Source organism: Phoca vitulina, unplaced genomic scaffold (assembly GCF_004348235.1).
Source record: "Phoca vitulina isolate PV1807 unplaced genomic scaffold, GSC_HSeal_1.0 scaffold58, whole genome shotgun sequence".
Classification (NCBI taxonomy): domain Eukaryota; kingdom Metazoa; phylum Chordata; class Mammalia; order Carnivora; family Phocidae; genus Phoca; species Phoca vitulina.
Window position 1 is genome coordinate 5,982,215 of NW_022589761.1, and position 20,947 is coordinate 6,003,161.

Consider the following 20,947-nt stretch of genomic DNA (forward strand, 5'->3'; position numbering starts at 1 on the left):
CTGTGCGCCCATCACATCTTCCTGAAGCCTCTTTTACGTGCATGCTGAGTGCAGCCCATTCCACAGAGGAGAAAGCAGAGGCTATAGCCAGGCCAAAACCAAGCCAAGACTCAGTCCAGGTATCTTCTGACTCCAGCCTGTATTCTCAGTACCAAGGTAGGGAGTCTTCTGGGCTCTGCCCTTCTGGAGGTCACAGCTTTCCAGGCTTTCATCCATGCAGCAAAGTCAGCGAAGGCCTCACCAGTGCTGGGGGCGTGGTGACTGAAACAGTCCTGGATTCTGTTCCCTCGGAGCTCATGGTCCAGTGGCGGCAGATAGGCTCGTTGCCACACGGAGTGGTCAGAGTTGGGATGGCGGAGCCCAGGCTGCTGACCTGGGAGTCGGGGAGGGCTTCCTGAAGGAACCGGCCACTTCTGAGTCTGTCTCATGCTCTTCCTGTTATTCTCTCCCAGTCTCTGCAGTTCTCACCCTCTGCATCTCTGAGACTGTTTCCCAGTTTCTTCACTCTGCCAAACCCCAGCCGCATTCTCTTGCCTTATGTCTGTGTGGACCCCCTCGAGTGCTTCTCTGTGTCTGTTTCCTTGTGAGTGTCTCTGTGAGTGCCCCTCTGTTTCTTGTCTCTGAGTCTCTCTTCTCTGTCTGCATCTATGGATCTCTCCCGCCTCTCTTTTCCCAGCCCTAAGCTTGACACTGCCTGTCTGAAGAAGTGTCCAAGCAGGATCTTGAACACTACACTAAGAGCTTAGACTTTACCCTGAAGGCAGCAGTAAGCCCTGAGAAGCTGGAACCAAGTTCAAACGGGACTGGCATCAGATTTGCACTTTAGAAAGAGCCCTGACACAGCCATGCTGTGGACTAGAGGCCTGAAGGAGGCAGGGGCAGGTACCAAGCAGAGGAGAGAGACTGCGTGGTTCAAGCGTGGGGAGGGGATGAGGGTCTCCCAGGGGCAGAGCCAGCAGAACCCTGGGTTGAGAGGGGGCATGGGAGCAAGAAGGAAACAATGCCAAGACCTCTCTGGGAAGCTGGTCGCCCGGGAGAGGTGTCAAATTTCCTCTGTTCCCGCCTTCCTCCCTTACTGCTCCCTCTCTGACGTCACATTTTCCAGTCTGGTTAGAAGGGTGAGGGCCTCCCTCCCTCACAGGAAGTGCCCTTCAGCCCCCTGCCACCCGGGCTAGACAACCCAGCCCCAAGACCCTCAATCCCTACCCCCACATCACTAGCCCTTCCTGCTCTGACCCCCCTCTGCTCACTTCAGTCACAGGACAAGGGAGGAGATGGGAAGAGGGAATGATTGCAGGAAGGAAGCTTTTGTTAGTTTGTTTGTTTTAATTTAAATTCAATTAATTAACATATAATATATTATTGGTTTCAGAGGTAGAGGTCAGTGATTCATCAGTCTTATATAACACCCAGGGCTCATTACATCATGTGCCCTTCTTAATGTCTATCACTCAGTTACCCCATCCCCCCAACCCCCCTCCACTCCAGCAACCCTTCAGTTTGTTTCCTATGATTAAGAGTCTCTTACGGTTTATCTCCGAAAGGAAGCTTTTAAATGTGTGCACTTAAGTCCTCCTGAGGAAAGGGAGAGAAAGCTCAACGGTGGGGTTGAGAGACGGATGGACAGAGATGAAGAGATGTAGCAAGCGGGAGATGGAGAGATGGGGAGGGAGACAAAGATGGAGAGGTGAGAACTGCAGGTGAAGGCAGTACAATGGGAAGGGACATGGGGAGAAAATCCAAAGAGAGAAATGGGGACAGAGAGATAAGGAAGTAGGGAGAGAGATGGGGAGGGTGACATGGCCTCACAAGGCCTCACTGGAGTCAGGCCTGGTGCAACAGAGACCCAGAGCCAGGGACACTAACTTGGGCAGAGAGCCATGGACAGACAGACACACACAGGAGAAAGGCCAGCTTCAGGGAGAGGAGGCCTGGGGCCTGGTGGGGATCAGCAGGATACCCTGCAGGCCCCTGGGTTGGATGGATGGTGGAGCAGTGATGCCTGGGGGCTCTTTGCTCCCCCAATGCTGAGGCCAATCCCAGCACTCCCCACTTGCCCACTCTGTGACCCATTAAGTGCCTCTCCCTCCTAAGGCCCAGTTTCCCTAATGTAACATGAACAGAAAAGCAGTGCCCACAGCCCCGTCCTCCCACCCCCAGAATGGCAGGTGGTTAATGGTCAGGCAGGGTGAATACTGGAAAATGCCCATATCAAAGAGGTTCTTTTTAATGGTAAATACTTATTAATACATACAGCAGGATGGGTACAACCACAGGCTCTAAGCCAAGCTACATAGGTTTAGGGTTACCAGATTTAGGAAATAAAATTACAGGACAGGGGCACCTGGGTGGCTCAGTCAGTTAAGCATCAACTCTTGATTTTGGCTCAGGTCATGGTCTCAGGGTTGTGAGATCGAGCCCCCACTTGGGCTCTGTGCTCAGCGCTCAGCGGGGATTCTGCTTCTCTCTCCCCCTCTTCCTCTGCCCCTCCCCCTGCTCGCATTCTCTCTCTTTCTCTCTCCAATAAATAAACAAAACTTTAAAAAAAAATACAGGAGACCTAGGTTATATTTGAAGTTTTGGATAAATAATTTTTTAGTATAATTATGTCCCAACTATTGCATGTATGTATATGTTACACGTATACAGGTGGGTTGGGTTTTTTTTTTTGCTGAATCATTTGAAACAAGTAATACTTCACCCCTAAATATGTGTTCATTTCCTTATAGAGACATCTTTCAGACCATAATCATATCTCAGAAAATGAATAATTCTATACCTCATATTCAGTTCATACTCAAATTTCCCCCATTTGTCTCAAATATTATAGCATAGGATTCTGGAGATGAAGAGAAGTGAAAGGAAGTCTGCTTCAATTTCCCTTTTCATAAAATGAAAACTAGTACTTAACCTCAGAAAAGGATTAAATGAAGGCCCCTGGTACAGTTGGTGGCATGCAGTGAGCCCTCAATAACTGTTAGCTATTAGAATTACTCTGGTTATTGTTTACATTGTTGATGTGTTATCATGATTGACACTCCTCAAGAGCAGCCCCAGAACGTCCTCAAAGCCCTCGAAGGGGATCCTGGGTCGGCCTCCCCCAACCATATTCCTCCACCCCGCCTCGCAGTCCCCCCACAGATTGTGACGTTGGCGGACCTGGGGTCTGGCCGGAAATCCCCCTTCCTGTTGCAGATAAGCCTGGCGCAGCCCAGCTGACCCCAGACCCTCCCCCCTACCCCCCATGTCGCAGGATCAAGTCCCCAAGACGGAAAACCTGGCCACCCAACCCCCCCCCGCTCCACCCCATCACCCCGTAAACACGCCTCCGCACCCCGGGTCTCTCACAGCCCGCCGTTCCCCAAGCTCCTGTCCCAAGTCCAAGCCACCCCTGCAGCAGGACAGCTGTAGCTATCAGGAGGCAGGCGTCCACGCCTGAGGTGTGGGGGGTGGGGGGTGGGGGGTGGGGGGTGGGCGGGGGGCGCTTGGCCCCGCCCCGGGCCCTGCAACTCGACCCGGCTGCGACCCCCGGCTCTGACGTCTCGGAAAATTCCCCCCTGCCCAGGCCCCCAGGGGAGGGGGTACATGGTATGAAATGGGGCTGAGACCCCTGGCCGGGGACAGAGAAACCCGCCAGAGGTGAGCCATGAACTGGGGACTGGATGTCTGGGCCCCTGGACTCCTGGGTCTGAGGGAGGAGAGGGCTGAGGTCCCTTACTCCTAGTCTGAGAAAAGGGACACTGGAGGCCAAGATTCCAGGGTCCTGGGGAAGGAGGGAGCAAAAGGCCCGGACTCCTGGGTCTGAGGGAAGCAAGAGCTGGGGCCCGGACTCCAGGGTCCCTAAGTGTCACCAGCTCACCCCTTACCCCCTTTTTTTCCCCTGTCCAGAACATTCACAAGGAGCATCCATGGACATCTGGAACTGGGATGAAGCGTCTCCACAGGAAGTGCCCCCAGGGAACAGGCTGTCAGGGCTGGGTAGGCTACTGGGGCTGAGTCCTTGTGAGGGGAGGGTGCACAGGTGGGGGCCTCCGCTGACCCCGACCCGGCCCTACCCGCCTCATTGCCTGCAGAAGGAGCTGAACTCGGCTTCTATTTCCCCGAACTGGCGCTCCCCGGGGACACGCTGATAGCGGAGACACGCTGGAAAGGTGGCTGTGGGCTGGGACTCCTGGGAGCTGAGGAAGGTGAGAGGCTGGGCTCCTGGGTCTGAGGGAGGAAGGGGGCGTGCCTGGACTCCTGAGGCTAAAGTGGGAGAGGGCTGCCGGCTTGAAGTCCTGAGGTTGAAAGAGGACGAGGCCAGGGTCCTGAGTTCTAGGTGTGAGTGAGTAGGGGCTGGGGGCAATGACTCAGTCCCTGACAAATAAAGACTGCTGGGTGAGTGGTCGAGGGGGCGTCTCTAGTCATTGCTCACACCCTTCCCTAAACTCTGCTCGTTCTTATCCCTCACAGGGCTCCCACAGCCGGACTGGGGCTCCGCGTTACCGCACCCAGAAGCTCCATGGGGGGCGGGTGAGTGTGTGCGCAGAGGCGGGGTAAGGAGGGGACTAGGGTCCTCCACCGTAGCTAGAGGTTTAAACTCTTTGATCTTTGAGGGGAACGGGGCTAGGACGGGAACCCCTGTGTCCTCGAGATGGCATGGCCTAGATCCGGGAGCCCAGGGCGCCAGGGCTGAGAGCTTAGACTCCCAAGAACCCCTGAGGGGGCCGGGGACCGGGACACCTGTGCTCCCCTCACTTGGGGTCTGTTACTCCTCACAGAGCCCGCCCCTCAGGCTCTTCGGTGGTCGGGAGACTGGACAGACTTGGAGTGCACGGGCTCGGACCCTTGGAGCGGCGTCTTCCAGGCCCTAGGCCCCGCCCCTCCCGGCCTGGGTCCCGCCCCCTTAGCTGGTGCTGCGGGGGCCGCGGGCCAGAACTGTACCACCTCCGGGGGAGGGACCAACTCGTGGTCCTGCGCCCAGGCCGCCGCCAGCTCCACCAACTGGGACTGTTCTATTGGCCTCGACGGCCCCACCTACTGGGGCAAGGGCCTCTGCGGGGAGCCGAGCGCGGACTCTACCATTTCGTTGGGTGGGCCTGCGGGCTCAGACTATACCACCTCCTGGGTCTCGGGGCTGCAAACGGACTGCACCACCTCTTCAAAGGGGTACCAGACTTCAGATCTCACCACGTCCTCCGAACCAAGCCAGCAGTCGGGCGGCGTAACCTTGGCTTGTTACCCCAAAAATAACCACCGAGGTGAGAAGTTCGCAGCACCAGACTCTAGTGAGGCGGGGTCTAGGCGCGTTAGGGCGGGACCCGGGAAACTGGCAGGGAAGGTGCGGGGCTTAGTTACCTAAGAGCCCGAGAAAGGCGGTGAGGGTGGGTCCTGAGGGAGAAGAGGACTGAGACACTGGTAGTCTTAATAGGGAGCAGGAGACCAGAACCTACGCTCCTGGATTAGGTGAGAGGAAAGAGGTGAGGGTCTGGATGCCTGGGTCACCAAGGTGTGGCAGCCAAACTCCTCTAAGTTTCCGAGATGGGGGCCTCGGCTGCGTGGGTCCCTGAGGCCGATTCTTGGGTTCCTTATATGGAGGGATCCGGACTCTTTGGGCCCCGAGGAGGAGGGGATCTGGACTTCTGGGCCCCGAGTTGGGAGAACCTGGACCCTTGGACCTTCGAAGCGAGGGAGCCCCGACAGCTGGGTCGTCGAAGGGACATGGTCTGGGGCTAGGAAGCCTGAGTGTTCACCTGTCTGCACTCTGCAGGTCCCATTCAGCTGTGGCAGTTCCTCCTGGAGCTGCTCCGAGACGGGGAGCGTAGCAACTGCATCCGCTGGACTGGCAACAGCCGCGAGTTCCAGCTGTGTGACCCCAGAGAGGTGGGGGAGCCTCCCAGACGCGCCAAATCCCGCCCCGGTCTCCTCCCGTTCAATTTAGCCGGGCCATTCTGTTTGCCTAGTAGTTGGCCCCGCCCCCAGCTCGTACTCCTCTCAACCCCGCGGGGAGTTACCTGGACTAACTCGCGTCCAGATCGTACCCGAAACCGCACCCCCCGCCCCGCCCGCCAGTGGCCAAGCCCCGCTCCCTCCTGCCCTCTCAGACTAAGCCGGGCCTCTGTCCTAGGTGGCGCGGCTGTGGGGTGAGCGCAAGAGGAAACCCGGCATGAACTACGAGAAACTGAGCCGAGGCCTGCGCTACTACTACCGCCGCGACATCGTGCGCAAGAGCGGTGGGCGCAAGTACACGTACCGTTTCGGGGGCCGCGTGCCCGGCCTGGCCTATCCAGACTGCGCGGGGGGTGGACCGGGAGGAGCGACCCAATAAAAATATCCCATCAAACTAGTCGTGAGTGCTGCCTGCATCCTTCCCACGGATACTGACTAAACCCAATAGGGACTCTAAGTGTGCACCACCACACTCACATCCCACCGCCACCCCCACCCCCCGCCTGTGTGACCCTAAGACACACCCAGACCCTTAGCGGACCTATTTGTGTGCTCACTGTGTGGTGGGACTTTCAAAGGAATCGTCTCAGTCCCTACAGGGCCTAGTATGTGCCTGTCTGTGCTGGGACTTGTAAAGGAATCAGATCCAATCACTAACTTTCAGTTTACCGACCGTGTCCCTCCTGAAGAGAGGACTCAAGACTCCAAAAAACAGTTTATGTGTGTCCTTCCGGTGCTTTTCCTAAGGAAAATTAGGCCTAGGGTTTGATCCCCCAAACCACCTCCTGTCTTCCCACTCCAAGCTGAGGGTGATAGAGCTACTATCTAGACCCCAAGGAGACCCTACCCCATTCTGGGAACCACTGAGCCCCTAAAAAAGAATGGTCCTCCCATGGACTGACAAGATGCCCATTCTAAATATCTGGTCTGGGAAGGACTAACCTGAAGGAGGTGAGGGAGGGAGCCAGCTTCAGGACGAGCATTGCAGGCCAAGGGGACAGCAAGTGCAAAGGCCCTTAGAGGGAAGTCAGCCTGCATGTTTAAGTAGGAGGAGGCCAGGGTGGCTGGGGCAGTGGGAGGAAGGATAGGAAGGATAGGAAATGAGGGTATAAGAGAGACAAAACTGTGTAGGTCATTTGTAAGGACTTTGGCTTTTGACTGAGAGAGTCAGACAAGACCCAAGGGGAGGGTTCTAGGCCAAAGGGAAGTGATCTGACTGAGGTGTTAACAGGGTCCCCTCTGGCTGAGTGGATGATTGTGAAGGGCAGTGGGGAAGCCAGGAGGCCAGGGAGTGGACTACTGCAATAGCCCAGGCTAGAGGTGCCTGTGACTTGAACCGGATGTCGGAGAAAATTCTGGATATATTACTAAGGCAGAGCCAACAGGATTTCTTGACAGATCAGCTGTGGGGTATGAGAGTCAGAGCTACCTCTGTGACTAGAAGCATAGATGTGTCACTTTCCGAGATGGATTAATTTCTGCCAGACCCAAGCTTTTATTCTTAACCCCTCCTATGATGCAGGACTTTGATTTGAGTCCTCAGGAACCCAAATCTGTGTTAATTTGTGCCTTCTGAGGCCTGGGGAAAGAAGATAATGAACAGGGACGTGGAGTCTGGGTATTCCTCATAATGTGGCAAATGACCCTGTGAGAAAAACTGGTTCGATTTCAAACCCCTAACAACTGATACCGTAATAAGCATAAAGAGGGTAAGGATTCTTGTGTTTTGTTCAGTGATGCTTCCCCAAGCCTTACAGAAGTACCTGGCACAGGGTAAGTGTTCAATAAGTAATTCTTGCATGAATAAGGATACTTCTGCTGGGATATTTTCCCCCGGCCCACTCCACAACTAGCCCCAAGAAACAAAACTCTTTTCCCTAGGTAAAAACAGGAAGGTGATGAGAACCGGTAACCAGCGTCTCAAGCCCCCACTGGACCTTCGAAGTGCCACGCAAGCTCACGATTGGGCCGAGAGTGATGATGAACAGGCATTCAGCCCAATAGGAGTTCGGAGTTCGCCCGGATGGGCGTGGCCCTAATGGCTTTGCGGACGGCCTCCACGAGGGCGCTCTAGCCACGCGGAAGACTCTCATTTACTCGGCCTCTCCTCACTTCCGGCCGGTCTTAATTCCGCTTCCGGTCCGACTCTGCAGTCTTTGCTGAGGGTCACATTGAGCTGCGAGGTGTTGCTGTGGTGTGTTTAGGTGAGTGTCGAGGGCTTGGATAGCTGGGACCTTATCCTGGGGAATTGAGGAACCGGACTCTAGTTTCCCCGAGAACGAAGTGAGTTTCTAGCCCGCGGCGTCCGGCCTCCCTGGTCCCTGGGGTTCTGTTCTGTTAGTAGTCCTCTAGCTAACGATTATGTAGCTCTTCTTTAATGCCAGGTAACATTTTAAGTGACTTTATTAATTCATTTTGTTTTCCCTCCAGCCCTATGAGGTAGGGCCTGTAATGATCCCTTTTTGACAGTGGCGCAACTGAAGCTCAGCGATATTAAGCTGCTTAGCCAGTGTCCAGGGTTTGGATTCTGTAGTTTGGACTGTAGTGCCCTCAATCACCAGACCGCAGGCGTGGCCTCCCGTGGCTTGCCCGGGTCGCAGCCTGGCTCCCTAGTTTCTGGTCCTCCCTCCCGCTTGGACATTGGAGAGGCCTCAGAGTCATCCCTGAACCCCCCCCCCCCCCCCCCCCCCCGCAAAACAACTGCTCCGAACAAATCTGGGTCCCAGCGCTGGTATTCTTCGTCCCCCTCCCCACGCCCCTCTGTGCTTTTCCCCCAGAGACAACGCTGTGGTTCCCCAGATCCCCACCACTATCTTGGATCTCTTGAATTTAACACTGGCCTGATCACTTCTTTGTAACCCCATTACTCTTCGAATTTTCTAGGATAGAGGCAGTTTCACATTCCCTGGTGAAAACTGCGTGTCACCTCCTAAAAGACTTTATAACAGGTTTTTAACTCTGGGTCTGCAAAATCAATAGAATGCAAGGTGTGCTAGGACTTGAATGGGGAAAAAATTACATCTGTATTTTTCTTAATCTGTAATTGAAATGTAGCATTTCCTTCAGTTAGGACTGGAGGCAACAACCTTAGTAATATTAGCAATCAAAATCACAGGTCATCTTATATCACATTATGGTTGCAGATGTCACAGAATACATTTCCACTTTCGATTACTTCAAAATTGTGGTAGTCAGTAAGCCCTCAGCTACATACAACTGGTGTTCTTTGTGATCCTCTGCAGTTTTTTTTAATGCATTTAAAAATATTCTGAGAGAGGGTCATTAGACCCCTGAGGAGTTCATGGCACCAAAGAGATGAAGAACCTCTGCAGTGTAGGTTCTGTCGATGATGGGGTGCAGTTCCTCCACTTGTATGACCTTGGGAAGTCACTTAGACGCCCGGTCCCTTGTCTGAAACAGTGATAGCAATAGTTCCTACCTTTTAGAGTGGCTGTAGGAGTAAAGTGTAGAACAGTGCTTGGCCTCGACTAAGCACTCAGTGAATGTTAGCTGGTGTTATTTTGGAATGAATAAGACCTGATTTTGCTAAGTAGTAACCCCCCTCCACCAAGCCCTGCTGTAACTGCCACACTTAGATGTGTGGGTTTGCCCCACCCTTCACCTCTGTGTGTATATGTTGAGAGGGAGAAAGTGGTGGCTTGTTGACACCTACCTACTCCATTCTCCTGTGTCTGGGTGGGCTGACATCCCCGTGCCCAGGCCCCCTAGAACTTTTGCCAACATCCGCTCTCTTTGCCTCCAAGAATCAGCACCATGGCAGAAGACATCAAGACCAAAATCAAGAACTACCAGACTGCCCCTTTTGACAGCCGCTTCCCCAACCAGAACCAGACCAGGAACTGCTGGCAGAACTACCTGGGTAAGCAGGGCACGGGGGTGCGAAGGGATGCGGAACCTTTTCCTGGTCCTACACTTCAAGGTGTTTACCTATTGCCTGCTCCTAGGGGATCTGTACATCCTAGGCCTCTTTTTTCCGTCTGAACATCCTACCTTGCCGGGCTCATGCCCCTCATCACAGCTGTGTTCAAGATCCAAGATCTGGGCCAGGGTCACAAACTTTGGTTCCTACAATGATATATATATATATATATTTTTAAGATTTATTTGTGTGTGTATGAGACAGATGTTAACATACATACAGGAAATACATAAAATATAACGTACAGCTAAATGAATAATACTTAAGTGAATCCCCTGTGTAACTATAACCTGGATAGAAAATTAGATCCTGTCAGCATTCTAAGCTTCTTTGCCTACTGCGTGCCCTGTCGTAAACACAACATCCTACTCTCTGCACCAGAGATGCTACCCTGCCGGCTTAAGGCAATCACATTTTGGTTTTATCACTGCTTTTAGGTTTGCCTCTTGATGACCTTGACAAATATCGTATATATTCTCTTTTGTTTGGGTTTCTTCATTCAGCAGTTTTGAAGATTCATCCTTGCTGTGGCGTGTAGTTTGTTCATTTTCATTGTGTACAGTTTTCCATCATGTATTCCCAGACACTTGTGTGCTTTCCAGTTTGGGGCTTTTATGAATGACTATGCTGTAAACGTTCTCTTAAATGTAATTTGATGTCCATGCGAATGCTTTTCTGTGTAGAGAATGTGCCCAGGAGTGGAATACCTGGAGTAATTTTCTTTTTTTTAATGAATTGCCTACTTAAAAAAACCAGATTATTCCCCTCCTGTCCTCCTCTGTAGGATGCCAGCATCTTAGCCCCAAGATCATCTTCCCCTTCCCTTGCCCTGGTTTTGGACTTCATAATCCCCACACATGCCCCTCATGTTGCCCCCTCATTCTAGACCCCAAAATTTTCAAGTTAAACAGTAGTTGTCTAGGGGTTGCAAAATCAACTTAGCAAGGCCTGTCTAGCCCTATTCAGTACATCTGTAGGAATAGACATTCCTTGTGACACTTGTTTTGTGGGTGTATGTGTGTATGTAACTGGTTGTGAAGTAAAGACAATTTCTGTGAGTTTTGATAAAAAATGTGTTCTAGCCCTTGGCCCGGGCTGACCCTGAACCACTCTCTCCACAGACTTCCACCGCTGTGAGAAGGCAATGACTGCTAAAGGGGGTGATGTCTCCGTGTGCGAATGGTACCGTCGTGTGTACAAGTCCCTCTGCCCCCTATCCTGGGTACGTGCCACCTCCTGGGGCCCTTGGGACGCTGGGGTGGGGTCTTAGCAGAGAGAAGTATGGTAGCTTGGAGGGGGCTCATCTGGGAGAGGCAGAGGGAGGACAGGGCATCGCGCCATCCATGGGACTCGGCCTTGTCTTCTTTCTGGAATTGCCTCCCTTCTCTCTTTTCACCGGTACTCTCAACCTGTCAGGGCTCTCAGCCAGGGCGACCAGGGCCCTCTCCTCGCCACATCCCTCTTGCCCATGCACTCCACAAATAGATACACAGTGCCAGCTCCCCGTCCCTGTGGGGCTCACCATCTTGTGCAATTCTCTGCCTTTTTATTATGCACATTTTCAAATTATACATAAAAATAGAATAATTCAGTGACCCCCAATTATACCCACTACCCAAATTGAATAGTTTCAAGATTGTTCCACATTTCCTTCATCTGTCCCCTTTTCTTCTTTGCTGAAGTGTTCTGAAGCAAATCCCAAGCATGTCTTTTCATCCCTACCTACTTCAGTGTGCATCTCTAGAAGACTCAGACCCAATAAGGCAGTTAGTCTGTTTAGCCCTGATCTGACCGGACCTTTTGTCACCATTTAATACTCTGTCATACACTTTTTCAAATAAAGAATTTATGTTTAATATTGTACTGTTTCTTCAAAGTAAAGATCCCATTGACTGCAAGAAACATGGACAGATGGTCAAATCTTTTTTTAAAATGCCGGAAGTGAATGTAACCAGCATGCTAATTTCAGAGATGTTAAAATAAAAAGCCCTTGTGTCTTAGAATCAAAATATGATACTATTTTTTTTTTTAAGATATTATTTATTTATGTATTAGAGAGTGAGAGAGAGAGAAACAGCATGAGAGGGGAGAAGGTCAGAGGGAGAAGCAGGCTCGCCGCTGAGCAGGGAGCCCGATGTGGGACTCGATCCCAGGACTCCAGGATCATGACCTGAGCCGAAGGCAGTCGCTTAACCAACTGAGCCACCCAGGCGCCCAAAATATGATACTATTACAGGTCATAGTACTCATTTAAAAAACAAAAAACAGGAGTGCCTGGGTGGCTCAGTCAGTTAAGCATCCAACACTTGATTTCGGGTCAGGTCATGATCTCAGGGTCATGAGATGGAGCCCAGAATTGCGCTCAGCGGGGTATCTGCTAGAGATTCTTTCTCTCCCTCTCCCCCTCCTCCCATTCAGGTGGGCTCTCTTGCTCTGTCTAGCTCTCTTTCAAATAAATAAGTCTTAAAAAAAAAAAAAGTAAGCAGTACAGTAAAATAAAAGTAGGAGCCCTCTTGTGCTCCCCAGCCCCCCTTCCCTGAGGTAACTACTGTTAGCTGATTACCTTCTTCTCTGTATAAATTAATCATACAGAGACCTGTGGAGCTTTCTGTGTATGGGTGGGTCATACTATATAGTCTTTGACTACTTTGACCTAATCAATGTGTCTTGAAGCCTTTCTTATAATAATGCATATAGGTCTGCCTTACTTGTTTTAGTAACTTTCATATGCTTTTATTTAACTGATTCCCTTTTGATGGAGATGATGTTCTAGTTTTTTCAGTATATTTGAAACATCCTTGATGTATGCCTTTGGGGCTTATTTCTTGAGAACAGATTGCGTTAATGCAGTCTCCCTCAGCTTGCCTGGTTTTCCTCCCCCCTCTCCAGCCACACTGTCTCAAGTGTCTTTGAGTGCCCTGTGCCCTTCAAGGATTTCCCCTTACCCCTGGGTGATCTTGAGTAAGCTGATGTAAGTACATAGCATCCCTCCTCCACCCTCAGAGCCTGCATCAGGTTTGTGCTGGACAGGGGGCCAGGAAGCATGCTTCCAGTCCCAGTGCTGGCCCTACACCCCATTCTCTGTGACCTGGGTCTGCCCTCATCTTGGGAGCATCAGATTGTGTGGTTCCTACCCTCAGGTGCCGGCAATGTCCCCTTTGTTAGGGCTTATAAATGTATTCTGCAAAGCCCCCTTTATACTGGCTGCCCTGGCTTCTTTATTTCAAAAACTTGGTGAAGTAAGAATAAAAATTTTAAGATTTTATTTATTTATTTGAGAGAGCGAGAACATGAGCAGGGGGAGGGGCAGAGGGAGAAACCAACTCCCTGCTTAGCTTCTAGCAGGGAGCCTGATGTGAGGCTTGATCCCAGGACCCTGGGATCATGACCTGAGCTAAAACCAAGAGTCGGACGCTTAACTGACTGAACCACGCAGGCGCCCCTTTTTTTCGCTTTTTTAAATGACACTTCAGTGTACAATTCCATTGCAAGAAATATTTTCCCCGGGGCACCTGGGTGGCTCAGTCGTTAAGCGTCTGCCTTCGGCTCAGGTCATGGTCCCGGGGTCCTGGGATCGAGCCCCGCATCGGGCTCCCTGCTCGGCGGGAAGCCTGCTTCTCCCTCCCCCACTCCCCCTGCTTGTGTTCCCTCTCTCGCTGTGTCTCTCTCTGTCAAATAAATAAATAAAATCTTCTTAAAAAAAAAAGAAATATTTTCCCCTCTATTTGAATGGTTTCTAGAGTTTCCATTCTGTGAAGTGGGATTATTGGGCAAAGGGAAATTTGGATCAGACCAGCCTGACTCTTTAAAAAGAGAGAGAGGGGTAAACCCAGCGAATGAGAAATTCACACACAGAAAACTGTGGACTATGGACAGTACAAGTCCAGTGCGAGGGAATCCAGGGGAACCCAGGCATTTTTGAAAAGATGTCCATCCCCATTCAAGTCATCAGGACAACACAGCTTAAACAGCAGAGAGATGCTCATTTCTACCTTGCAGTCTGATGCAAGAATTATAAAGGTTGACTGTGCTAAATGTTAGTGGTATTATAAATTGAGGTCATTTTGGCAGGATCTTTCAAAATGGAAAAAAAGCTCTCCAGATGTGGCAGTTTTACATGTGGTCATCCTACAAAGATGCTTGTATACAAGGATGTGTCCATAGCAGAATTGTTTGTAATGAGGAGCATTCAGAAACAACCCAAGTTAGATAAATGATGGTACATTTTTTTAAAAAAAGATTTCATTTATTTATTTGACAGAGAGAGGGAACACAAGTAGGGGGAGTGGGAGAGGGAGAAGCAGGATTCCCACGGAGCAGGGAGCCGGATGTGGGGCTCAATCCCAGGACCCTGGGATCATGACCTGAGCCGAAGGCAGACGCTTAACGACTGAGCCACCCAGGCACCCCAAATGATGGTACATTTATCTTCACCTGTGTGACAGAATACAGAAAGCACTCTAAGACTTGGGGAAAAGGCAAGTTGCAGGACAATCTATATAGTGTGGCCCAATTTACATATATGTTTTTCAGAGTAGAACTCGTGATATGGTATGTGTGTGTGCATGTCTGTATATATGTGTGTAAATGGGCATTTAACCGTGGGCCAGCTGCTTTGTAAGCACTTTATATCCTATGAGGGCAAACATGCTAAAATACGGGATGAGATGGATACTGTTATCACTATCCTCGTTTTACATGATTAAAAACTCAGGCCCTGAAAGGTTGAGAAATTTGCCCAAGGTCACACAGCTAGGAAGTGATGGGGCGGGGGTTCAGAGTCAGTCTTCCTTATCCATGCTTTTGTCCACTGCCTCTAATATATGGCATATAAATGTGAGTGGGTGTGTCTAAATGGATATGCTTCTGGCTGCCTATAGGAAGGTCCACAAGTTGCAGAGTGTTACTTCTGGGGAGTGTTAACGGTTGGATATGGGCCTTTCCGTCATTGTTTATATGTATGCATACATCTGTGATCAACAGTAGGATCACACTCTATTCAGTTTTGCATCTTTTTGCACTTGACTGTATATCTTGGAGATCTATTCATGCCAGAGCATAGATCAGCCTCTTTTTTTTTTTTTTTTTCCCCCTCACAGCTGCCTAGTATTTCTTCTTTCCTCTCTTCTGCCATACATCATTGAGTGTTGACTCTGGGGTTCCTGAAACAGGGCACAGCCACACACTCTTGAATCTCTGTCCTACGTCTCCCCAGAGACAGCCCTGCAGTGAAGTGGGATTTTTCTGTTACTCCCCCGCCCCCCAGCCCCCTACCCTCTCAGTGGCTCAGTTCATTCTGGACAGTAATTTTTGTCTTTCTGGGTCACTACTGATTCCCCCACTCCTGGAACAGTGGCAGTACTGGGCTTCCTTGCTGACCGACTGAACAGGTGGGCAAAGTGAGGAAGACAGAGTTCACCCATCTGGTTTCCCCACAGAGGAACGGGGTAACACTGGCTGTCTTTCCACAGGTGTCAGCCTGGGACGACCGGCGGGCAGAAGGCACATTTCCTGGGAAGATCTGAACTGGCTTTACCCACCTCTCCTCTGTCCTCCCTCCTTCTCCCAGGGAGGTGAAGGGGGACCTGGGTGCATGGTGATCCCCACCCTGGGATTCTGAATCATGGCTTAACTGATAATAAATACTCGTTGGAAAAGTGTAAGACTGTGTATGTGTAAAAGAGCTAGGTGATCGGGCAAGAAGCTGTGGTGGGAATTAATACCTTGACCAGTAAGAGGGGCTTCAGGGTGACTGGTTTTTTCTGTTTTGTTTAAGTTTTGTTATTAAACTGACCACCTTCTCTATACCAGACAATAGAGTGAGTGATACAGAATAGCCTCAAGCCCTTGGATGTGCTAAAATTTATCTGTATGTTCCCCTTTATTATCTATACAATTTCAAAAAACTTTTCTTATGTAATTTTTGAACCACATGAAAATAGTATAATAAAAATTCCTATATACCCATCACCTAGCTTGAACAGTTACCAACAAATGACCAATCAGTTTCACCTCTAATTATTCCCCTCCCCCTCTAGGTGATTTTAAAGCAAATCCTGGGGATCATATGTTATCCAGAAATAAGTAAGTATATGTGTCTCTTAGAGTTACAGGTTTATTTTACACATAATTACACTACCATTATTACATCTAAGAAATTAATGATAAATTTTTAATATCTAATAAGCAGGGTTTGTTTTTTTTTTAAGATTTATTAATTTGACAACACAAGTAGGCGAAGGGCAGGCAGAGGAAGAAGGAGAAGCAGGTTCCCCACTGAGCAGAGAACTGGATGCGGGGCTCGATCCCAGGACCCTGGGATCATGACCTGAGCTGAAGGCAGATGCTTAACCGAGTGAGCCACCCGGGAGTCCCTAATAAGCAGTTTTCTGCACAATGTGTAATTTCTCCCTCTGTTCTGGGCCGCCTCCTAAATGTTATGGTGATGATTGGAAAGTCATTTAAGTAGGCCACATTTTCTTGCTGCTCCCAGAGAAATTGCCACACAATGATAGTCCAGAATATCATCCACCAGACTAGTCAGCATAACTAGCTAGAGCATCAGGTTGTGGCTGGATTGGTGTTCCCTCAAGACCACTCAAATGGTTGAGAGACAGACTTATCCAGAGCACATTCAGATGAGCAGAGAGATGATTCTTGTATTGAAGGACAGTGGCCCTGGGGAGGGATCTTCTGAAATATCTGCCTATGAGGAGGAAGGGCTCTAAGCAGAGGACCCTCATGCATGCCCCGGGACTTTGAGGAACTGTGGAAGCTTATGTCATGTGTTGGCTATAAGAAAGAACTTCAACATGGTGAAAATTTTAAATAAAACAGGAAGTCTAGTGAAAAGATGTAGGGGACTTACTCAGATCCCAGATGCCCAATTCTGCCCAGAGACTGCCACCATTAGCAGTTTTCTGGGCATTCCCCCGCAGAGACTGCCCATATATCTACAAGTATTTACAAATATGTACATTATATGTATTCGATTTGGTAAAGATTTGATAGGGCTCTCCTGTTTCCTCTCTGATCTACCACTTCTTGTTTGCTCCCACAGTTCCTGCCATGCTGGCCTTTCAAGGTGACAGGAACTGGGTGAGCAAATGAAGCGTCGACATACATCAGGCTGTCTGCAACCTGGAGGCCTTTGCATTTGCTCTTCACCCTGCCTGGAATGCTTTTCCACCAGAGACCCACTTGGCTCTCTCTTTAGGTCTTCCTCAAATATAACTCAGGCCTTCCCTGACCCCTCGACCTACCATCTCAGCTCCCGTACACATGTTTGCGGCCCTTCACTCCTTTTGTTTCTTAAGTACTTGACCACTAATATGCCCTGTATTTTACTTAATTCGCTCTTGATCATTGCCCCGACACACACCAGAAGGTAATTTCTATGACGGCAGAGATTTTTAAAAATGCACGTTCCCTCTTACAACATTTTATTACGGAAAATCTCAAGCGTTCAGAAAAAGTGGACAGTGAGTACAATTGCTGTTAGCCCACCACCTCGGTTTAACAATTGTTAATATTATGTCATATTTACTTGGTGTGTACACGTGTTTTTTACTAAACCATTTAAAAGTACAGTTGGCCCTCGAGCAAAGTGAGAGTTAGGGGCACCAACCATCCATGAATTTAAAAAAATCCGCATATAATTTGGCTCCCCACAAACCTAACCACTAGTAGCTTCTACTGCTGAGTGGAAGCCTTACTGATAACAGTTGATTAACAGTCGGTTATTTTCTATGTTATATGTATTATATACTATTCTTATTATATAATAAGGTAAGCTAGAGAAAAGAAAATGTTAAGAAAATCATAAGAGAAAATACATTTACAGCACTGCATGTGTGTGTATTGGGAAACATCTGTGGGTAAGTGGACCCATGCAATTCAAACATGTCTCGTTCAAGAGTCAGCTGTAGTTTCCAAACATCTTGACACTTCACTCCTAAATACTTAAGTCTGTATCTCTGAAAAATGACGTGTTCCTTCATACCATTATCACTTCTAAGAAAGACTAACATTAATTCCCTAATGTCTGATAACTCAGATTTCCCAAATTGTGCCCCAAAAGTCTTCTATACTGTTGGCTGTGTTCTGTACCAGGATCCAATCAAGGTTCAAGTTCTGCGTTGGTTTTTTAGGTCTCTAGTGTTTTTTAAATTCTACAGTAGCCTCCCTGCTCCACGCCACCTGCTCTTAGAAGATGGGTTTTTTTTAAGAGGCCAGGCCAACTGTCCTGTAGTGTCCCGCACTCCGGATTTGCCTAATTGCTTTCTCACGATGTCATTTAGCTGCTTCTGCCATCTTCTATAGTGTGTGTGTGTGTGTGTGTGTGTGTGTTTTTAAGATTTTATTTATTTATTTACTTGAGAGAGCAAGAATGAGTGCACAGCAGGGGTAGCGGCAGGCAGAGGGAGAAGCAGGCTCCCTGCTGAGCAGGGAGCCCGATGCGGGACTCGATCCCAGGACTCCAGGATCATGACCTGAGCCGAAGGCAGACGCTTAACCAACTAAACCACCCAGGTGTCCCAATCTGTAGTTCTTAAAAACTGGAAGTTTGCTCTAAAGGCCTGATTAGGTACAGGTTAAGTACTTTTTACAAGAATCCTTCTTGTGTATCTTCCTTATTGCTTCCTGTCAGGAGGTACGTGATGCCAGGTTGCCCCAATAGTGATGGCCAAGTCTGATCCCTGGGAACGGTGATGGCCACCAGCTATCTCCTCCAGAAAGATCTGTTTTCCCTTTTCGTCATTGGCAAGTGACCTGTCGGGGGGGCTCTGGGATGAATGGTTCTGCCATGGCACCGTGACAGCCTTACACATCTCCCCATAAGCCACGTAGGGAAAACTTAGCTGTGGTCTGGCCTGAACTTTGGCAGAAGGCCTGGGGTTTCCTCCTGCAACGAAGGGAGATGGGCGGTCTTGTAAAGAGCTGCTATGAGGCAGTTTCTCATCCACCTCTGTCTCTTGCAGGAGACTGCTACAAGACCAGTTCTCATCTACCTCTCCTGTTTCAGTTGAGTACAGGACTTTCTTCCTCACTCCCCCTTAGGGTATAGCTGCAGGCTATAAAACTACTCTGAAGCTACCGTGCTGAGCACCTTACCTGCCTATTCTCCGGCCTTCTAACAACTCAAGCCATAGATTTTGTTATGACCCCTGTTTTATGAGTGAGGACACCGCCACTTGCAGCCATCTGCTGTTTCGTGGGGCTGTGGGTGTCCTTTTAGTGCATCTGTATCAGAGGGTTCAGTGCAGAAAATGGAAACCTCCCAAGGCATAGGAAGTAGAAAGAGACTTAATAGGAGGAATTTGGATCTAGTGAAGTTGGACCTAGTATCACACCTGTATTTCGTTATATTCAACGTGAGCCAACATTTTACAGGCTTCAATGTAGCTTTGCAATAGGTTTTTACATTACCTTGAAAAAAGTATCTGGGGGTGCCTGGGTGGTTCAGTTGGTTAAATGTCTGATTCTGGGTTTCGGCTCAGGTCACAGTCTCAGCACAGAGTCTGCTTGAGATTCTCTCCCTCTCCCTCGCCCCCTGCTCATGTGCTCTCTCTCTCTCTCTCTCTCAAATAAATAAATACAATCTTAAAAAAAGAATCGTATTCCAGTCACCTTGAGCAGGGCAAGCACTGTGGCGGGAGCAGGGGCAGCGGGGCAGTGGGAGTGCAGACTGAAATGCAGACCCCCGGGACAGTACTCATCCTTCCGGCTCTGATCCGCTGTTGTACTGGGGGGTCTAATCAGGCCTGTGTCTGCCTCCTTCTTGAGTAGGCCAGAGATCCCATCTAAACAGCCATCCTGCAGCAGTTCCCCATGCCAGGTGGCCTGACGCACGTTCCAGACTGGTGGTGGCTCCTGGGGCTGCCACAGCTGGTATGGCTAGTTCAGGGGGGCTGGCATTGGAACAGTGTCTGGCAGCTTGATTATTGGCTGTGCCAGGAGCCCGTCTCAAGCAGCAGCTCTCCTTTGCCATTCTGGGCTTTGCCCTGTCTGAGGCCATGGGGCTCTTCTGTTTGATGGTTGCCTTTTTGATCCTCTTCGCCATGTGAGGCTGCATGGGGGTCGCTGCGTAGTATTCAAATCCTGCTGCTTCGACTTAAGGCCATACCTGGTGCTGGAGTGTGCCAAACTTTACAATTAAACACGTCTCTCTAAACAAAACCCTGGTATTCCAGCTAACGAAGAAGAAAATAAAGAATTAAAACATCAGCATTTTGCAACCCCTAATGAATCTAAACGTAATGTCAGTGGCGGCAAACATCACTGAAGAGAGACAGCTGAATAGTATGTGCCTCCAGACGGAAGTACTCCTAACCACTCATGAAAAGTTTTGCCAAAATAAACCTGAATCTGATCAGGCTTCTAGATTCAACTTCTGATTCACAGGAATTCTAGAGGACAGTGGAATATGTTAAATTGCATCATAGGAAGCAATTGGAAAAAATTAGATTCTGGAAAACTCTACAGGAAAAATGACCCATTTTCTTCAATAAATGCACTCTAAATGCAGGAAAAAAGGAGGGAGGGTATTAGGGGAAGACCATATAGATTAAAAGAGATTTAAGAGGTATATATTTGGGGGTTGCCTGGGTGTCTCAGTCAGTTAAATGTCTGCCTTCAGCTCAGGTCATGATTCCAGGGTCCTAGGATTGAGCCCTGCATTGGGCTCCCTGCTCCATGGGGAGCCTGCTTCTCTCTCCCCCTGCTCATGCTCTCTCCCAAATAAATAAAATCTTTTTAAAAAGGTAAATATTTGGATCCTAAATGAAGCAAACTTTTTTTTAATTTTTAAAAAATTATTTTTAAGTTCAATTAAGTTAAATTCAGTTAACATTTAAGTTAAATTCAATTAACAAATGTGTTACTAGTTTCAGAGGTAGAGTTTAGTGATTCATCAGTCTTATATAATACTCATTGCTCATTACAGCAAGTGCCTTCCTTAATGCCCATCACCCAGTTACCCCATCCCCCCAACCCCCTCCACTCCAGCAACCCTCAGTTTGTTTCCTGTGATTCTTTTATGATTTGTCTCCCTCTCTGATTTCGTCTTGTTTTATTTTT

The 20,947-nt window shown here is 49.2% G+C and overlaps 2 protein-coding genes and 1 pseudogene across 4 annotated transcripts; all 3 read left to right on the forward strand.

The window, feature by feature from the left end:
* The first annotated feature begins 3,908 nt into the window (after positions 1-3,908).
* On the forward strand, positions 3,909-6,324 carry ETV2 (ETS variant transcription factor 2). 3 transcript variants are annotated; one of them, XM_032390361.1, is made up of 6 exons: positions 3,909-3,978; positions 4,074-4,154; positions 4,438-4,512; positions 4,761-5,240; positions 5,750-5,862; positions 6,107-6,324. In XM_032390361.1, exons 1-6 carry the CDS (start codon positions 3,909-3,911, stop codon positions 6,305-6,307), a joined length of 1,020 nt encoding a protein of 339 aa, XP_032246252.1. In that variant the 3' UTR covers positions 6,308-6,324. The 3 variants fall into 3 exon arrangements, with proteins under 3 accessions (XP_032246252.1, XP_032246251.1, XP_032246253.1); XM_032390360.1 differs by having other exon boundaries at positions 4,074-4,151; positions 4,432-4,512; XM_032390362.1 differs by lacking the exons at positions 4,438-4,512; positions 4,761-5,240 and having other exon boundaries at positions 4,074-4,151; positions 6,107-6,309.
* A 1,686-nt stretch (positions 6,325-8,010) lies between these two features.
* On the forward strand, positions 8,011-15,531 carry LOC116623323 (cytochrome c oxidase subunit 6B1). The gene is made up of 4 exons (XM_032390410.1): positions 8,011-8,132; positions 9,693-9,808; positions 10,990-11,090; positions 15,340-15,531. The coding sequence occupies exons 2-4, from the start codon at positions 9,703-9,705 to the stop codon at positions 15,391-15,393; spliced, it is 261 nt and encodes an 86-aa protein (XP_032246301.1). The 5' UTR covers positions 8,011-8,132; positions 9,693-9,702; the 3' UTR covers positions 15,394-15,531.
* Positions 15,532-19,446: 3,915 nt separating this feature from the next.
* LOC116623315 lies at positions 19,447-20,376 on the forward strand (annotated as a pseudogene).
* The last annotated feature ends 571 nt before the right edge of the window (positions 20,377-20,947 follow it).

Coding starts and splice junctions, on each gene's coding strand:
- ETV2 (XM_032390360.1), top strand. CDS start 3,909: ATGGACATCTGGAACTGGGATGAAGCGTCTCCACAGGAAGTGCCCCCA. Junction 4,152..4,431: donor AGCGGAGACACGCTGGAAAG/GTGGCTGTGGGC, acceptor TCCCTAAACTCT/GCTCGTTCTTATCCCTCACA. Junction 4,513..4,760: donor AGAAGCTCCATGGGGGGCGG/GTGAGTGTGTGC, acceptor TACTCCTCACAG/AGCCCGCCCCTCAGGCTCTT.
- LOC116623323 (XM_032390410.1), top strand. CDS start 9,703: ATGGCAGAAGACATCAAGACCAAAATCAAGAACTACCAGACTGCCCCT. Junction 9,809..10,989: donor CTGCTGGCAGAACTACCTGG/GTAAGCAGGGCA, acceptor CTCTCTCCACAG/ACTTCCACCGCTGTGAGAAG. Junction 11,091..15,339: donor CCCTCTGCCCCCTATCCTGG/GTACGTGCCACC, acceptor GTCTTTCCACAG/GTGTCAGCCTGGGACGACCG.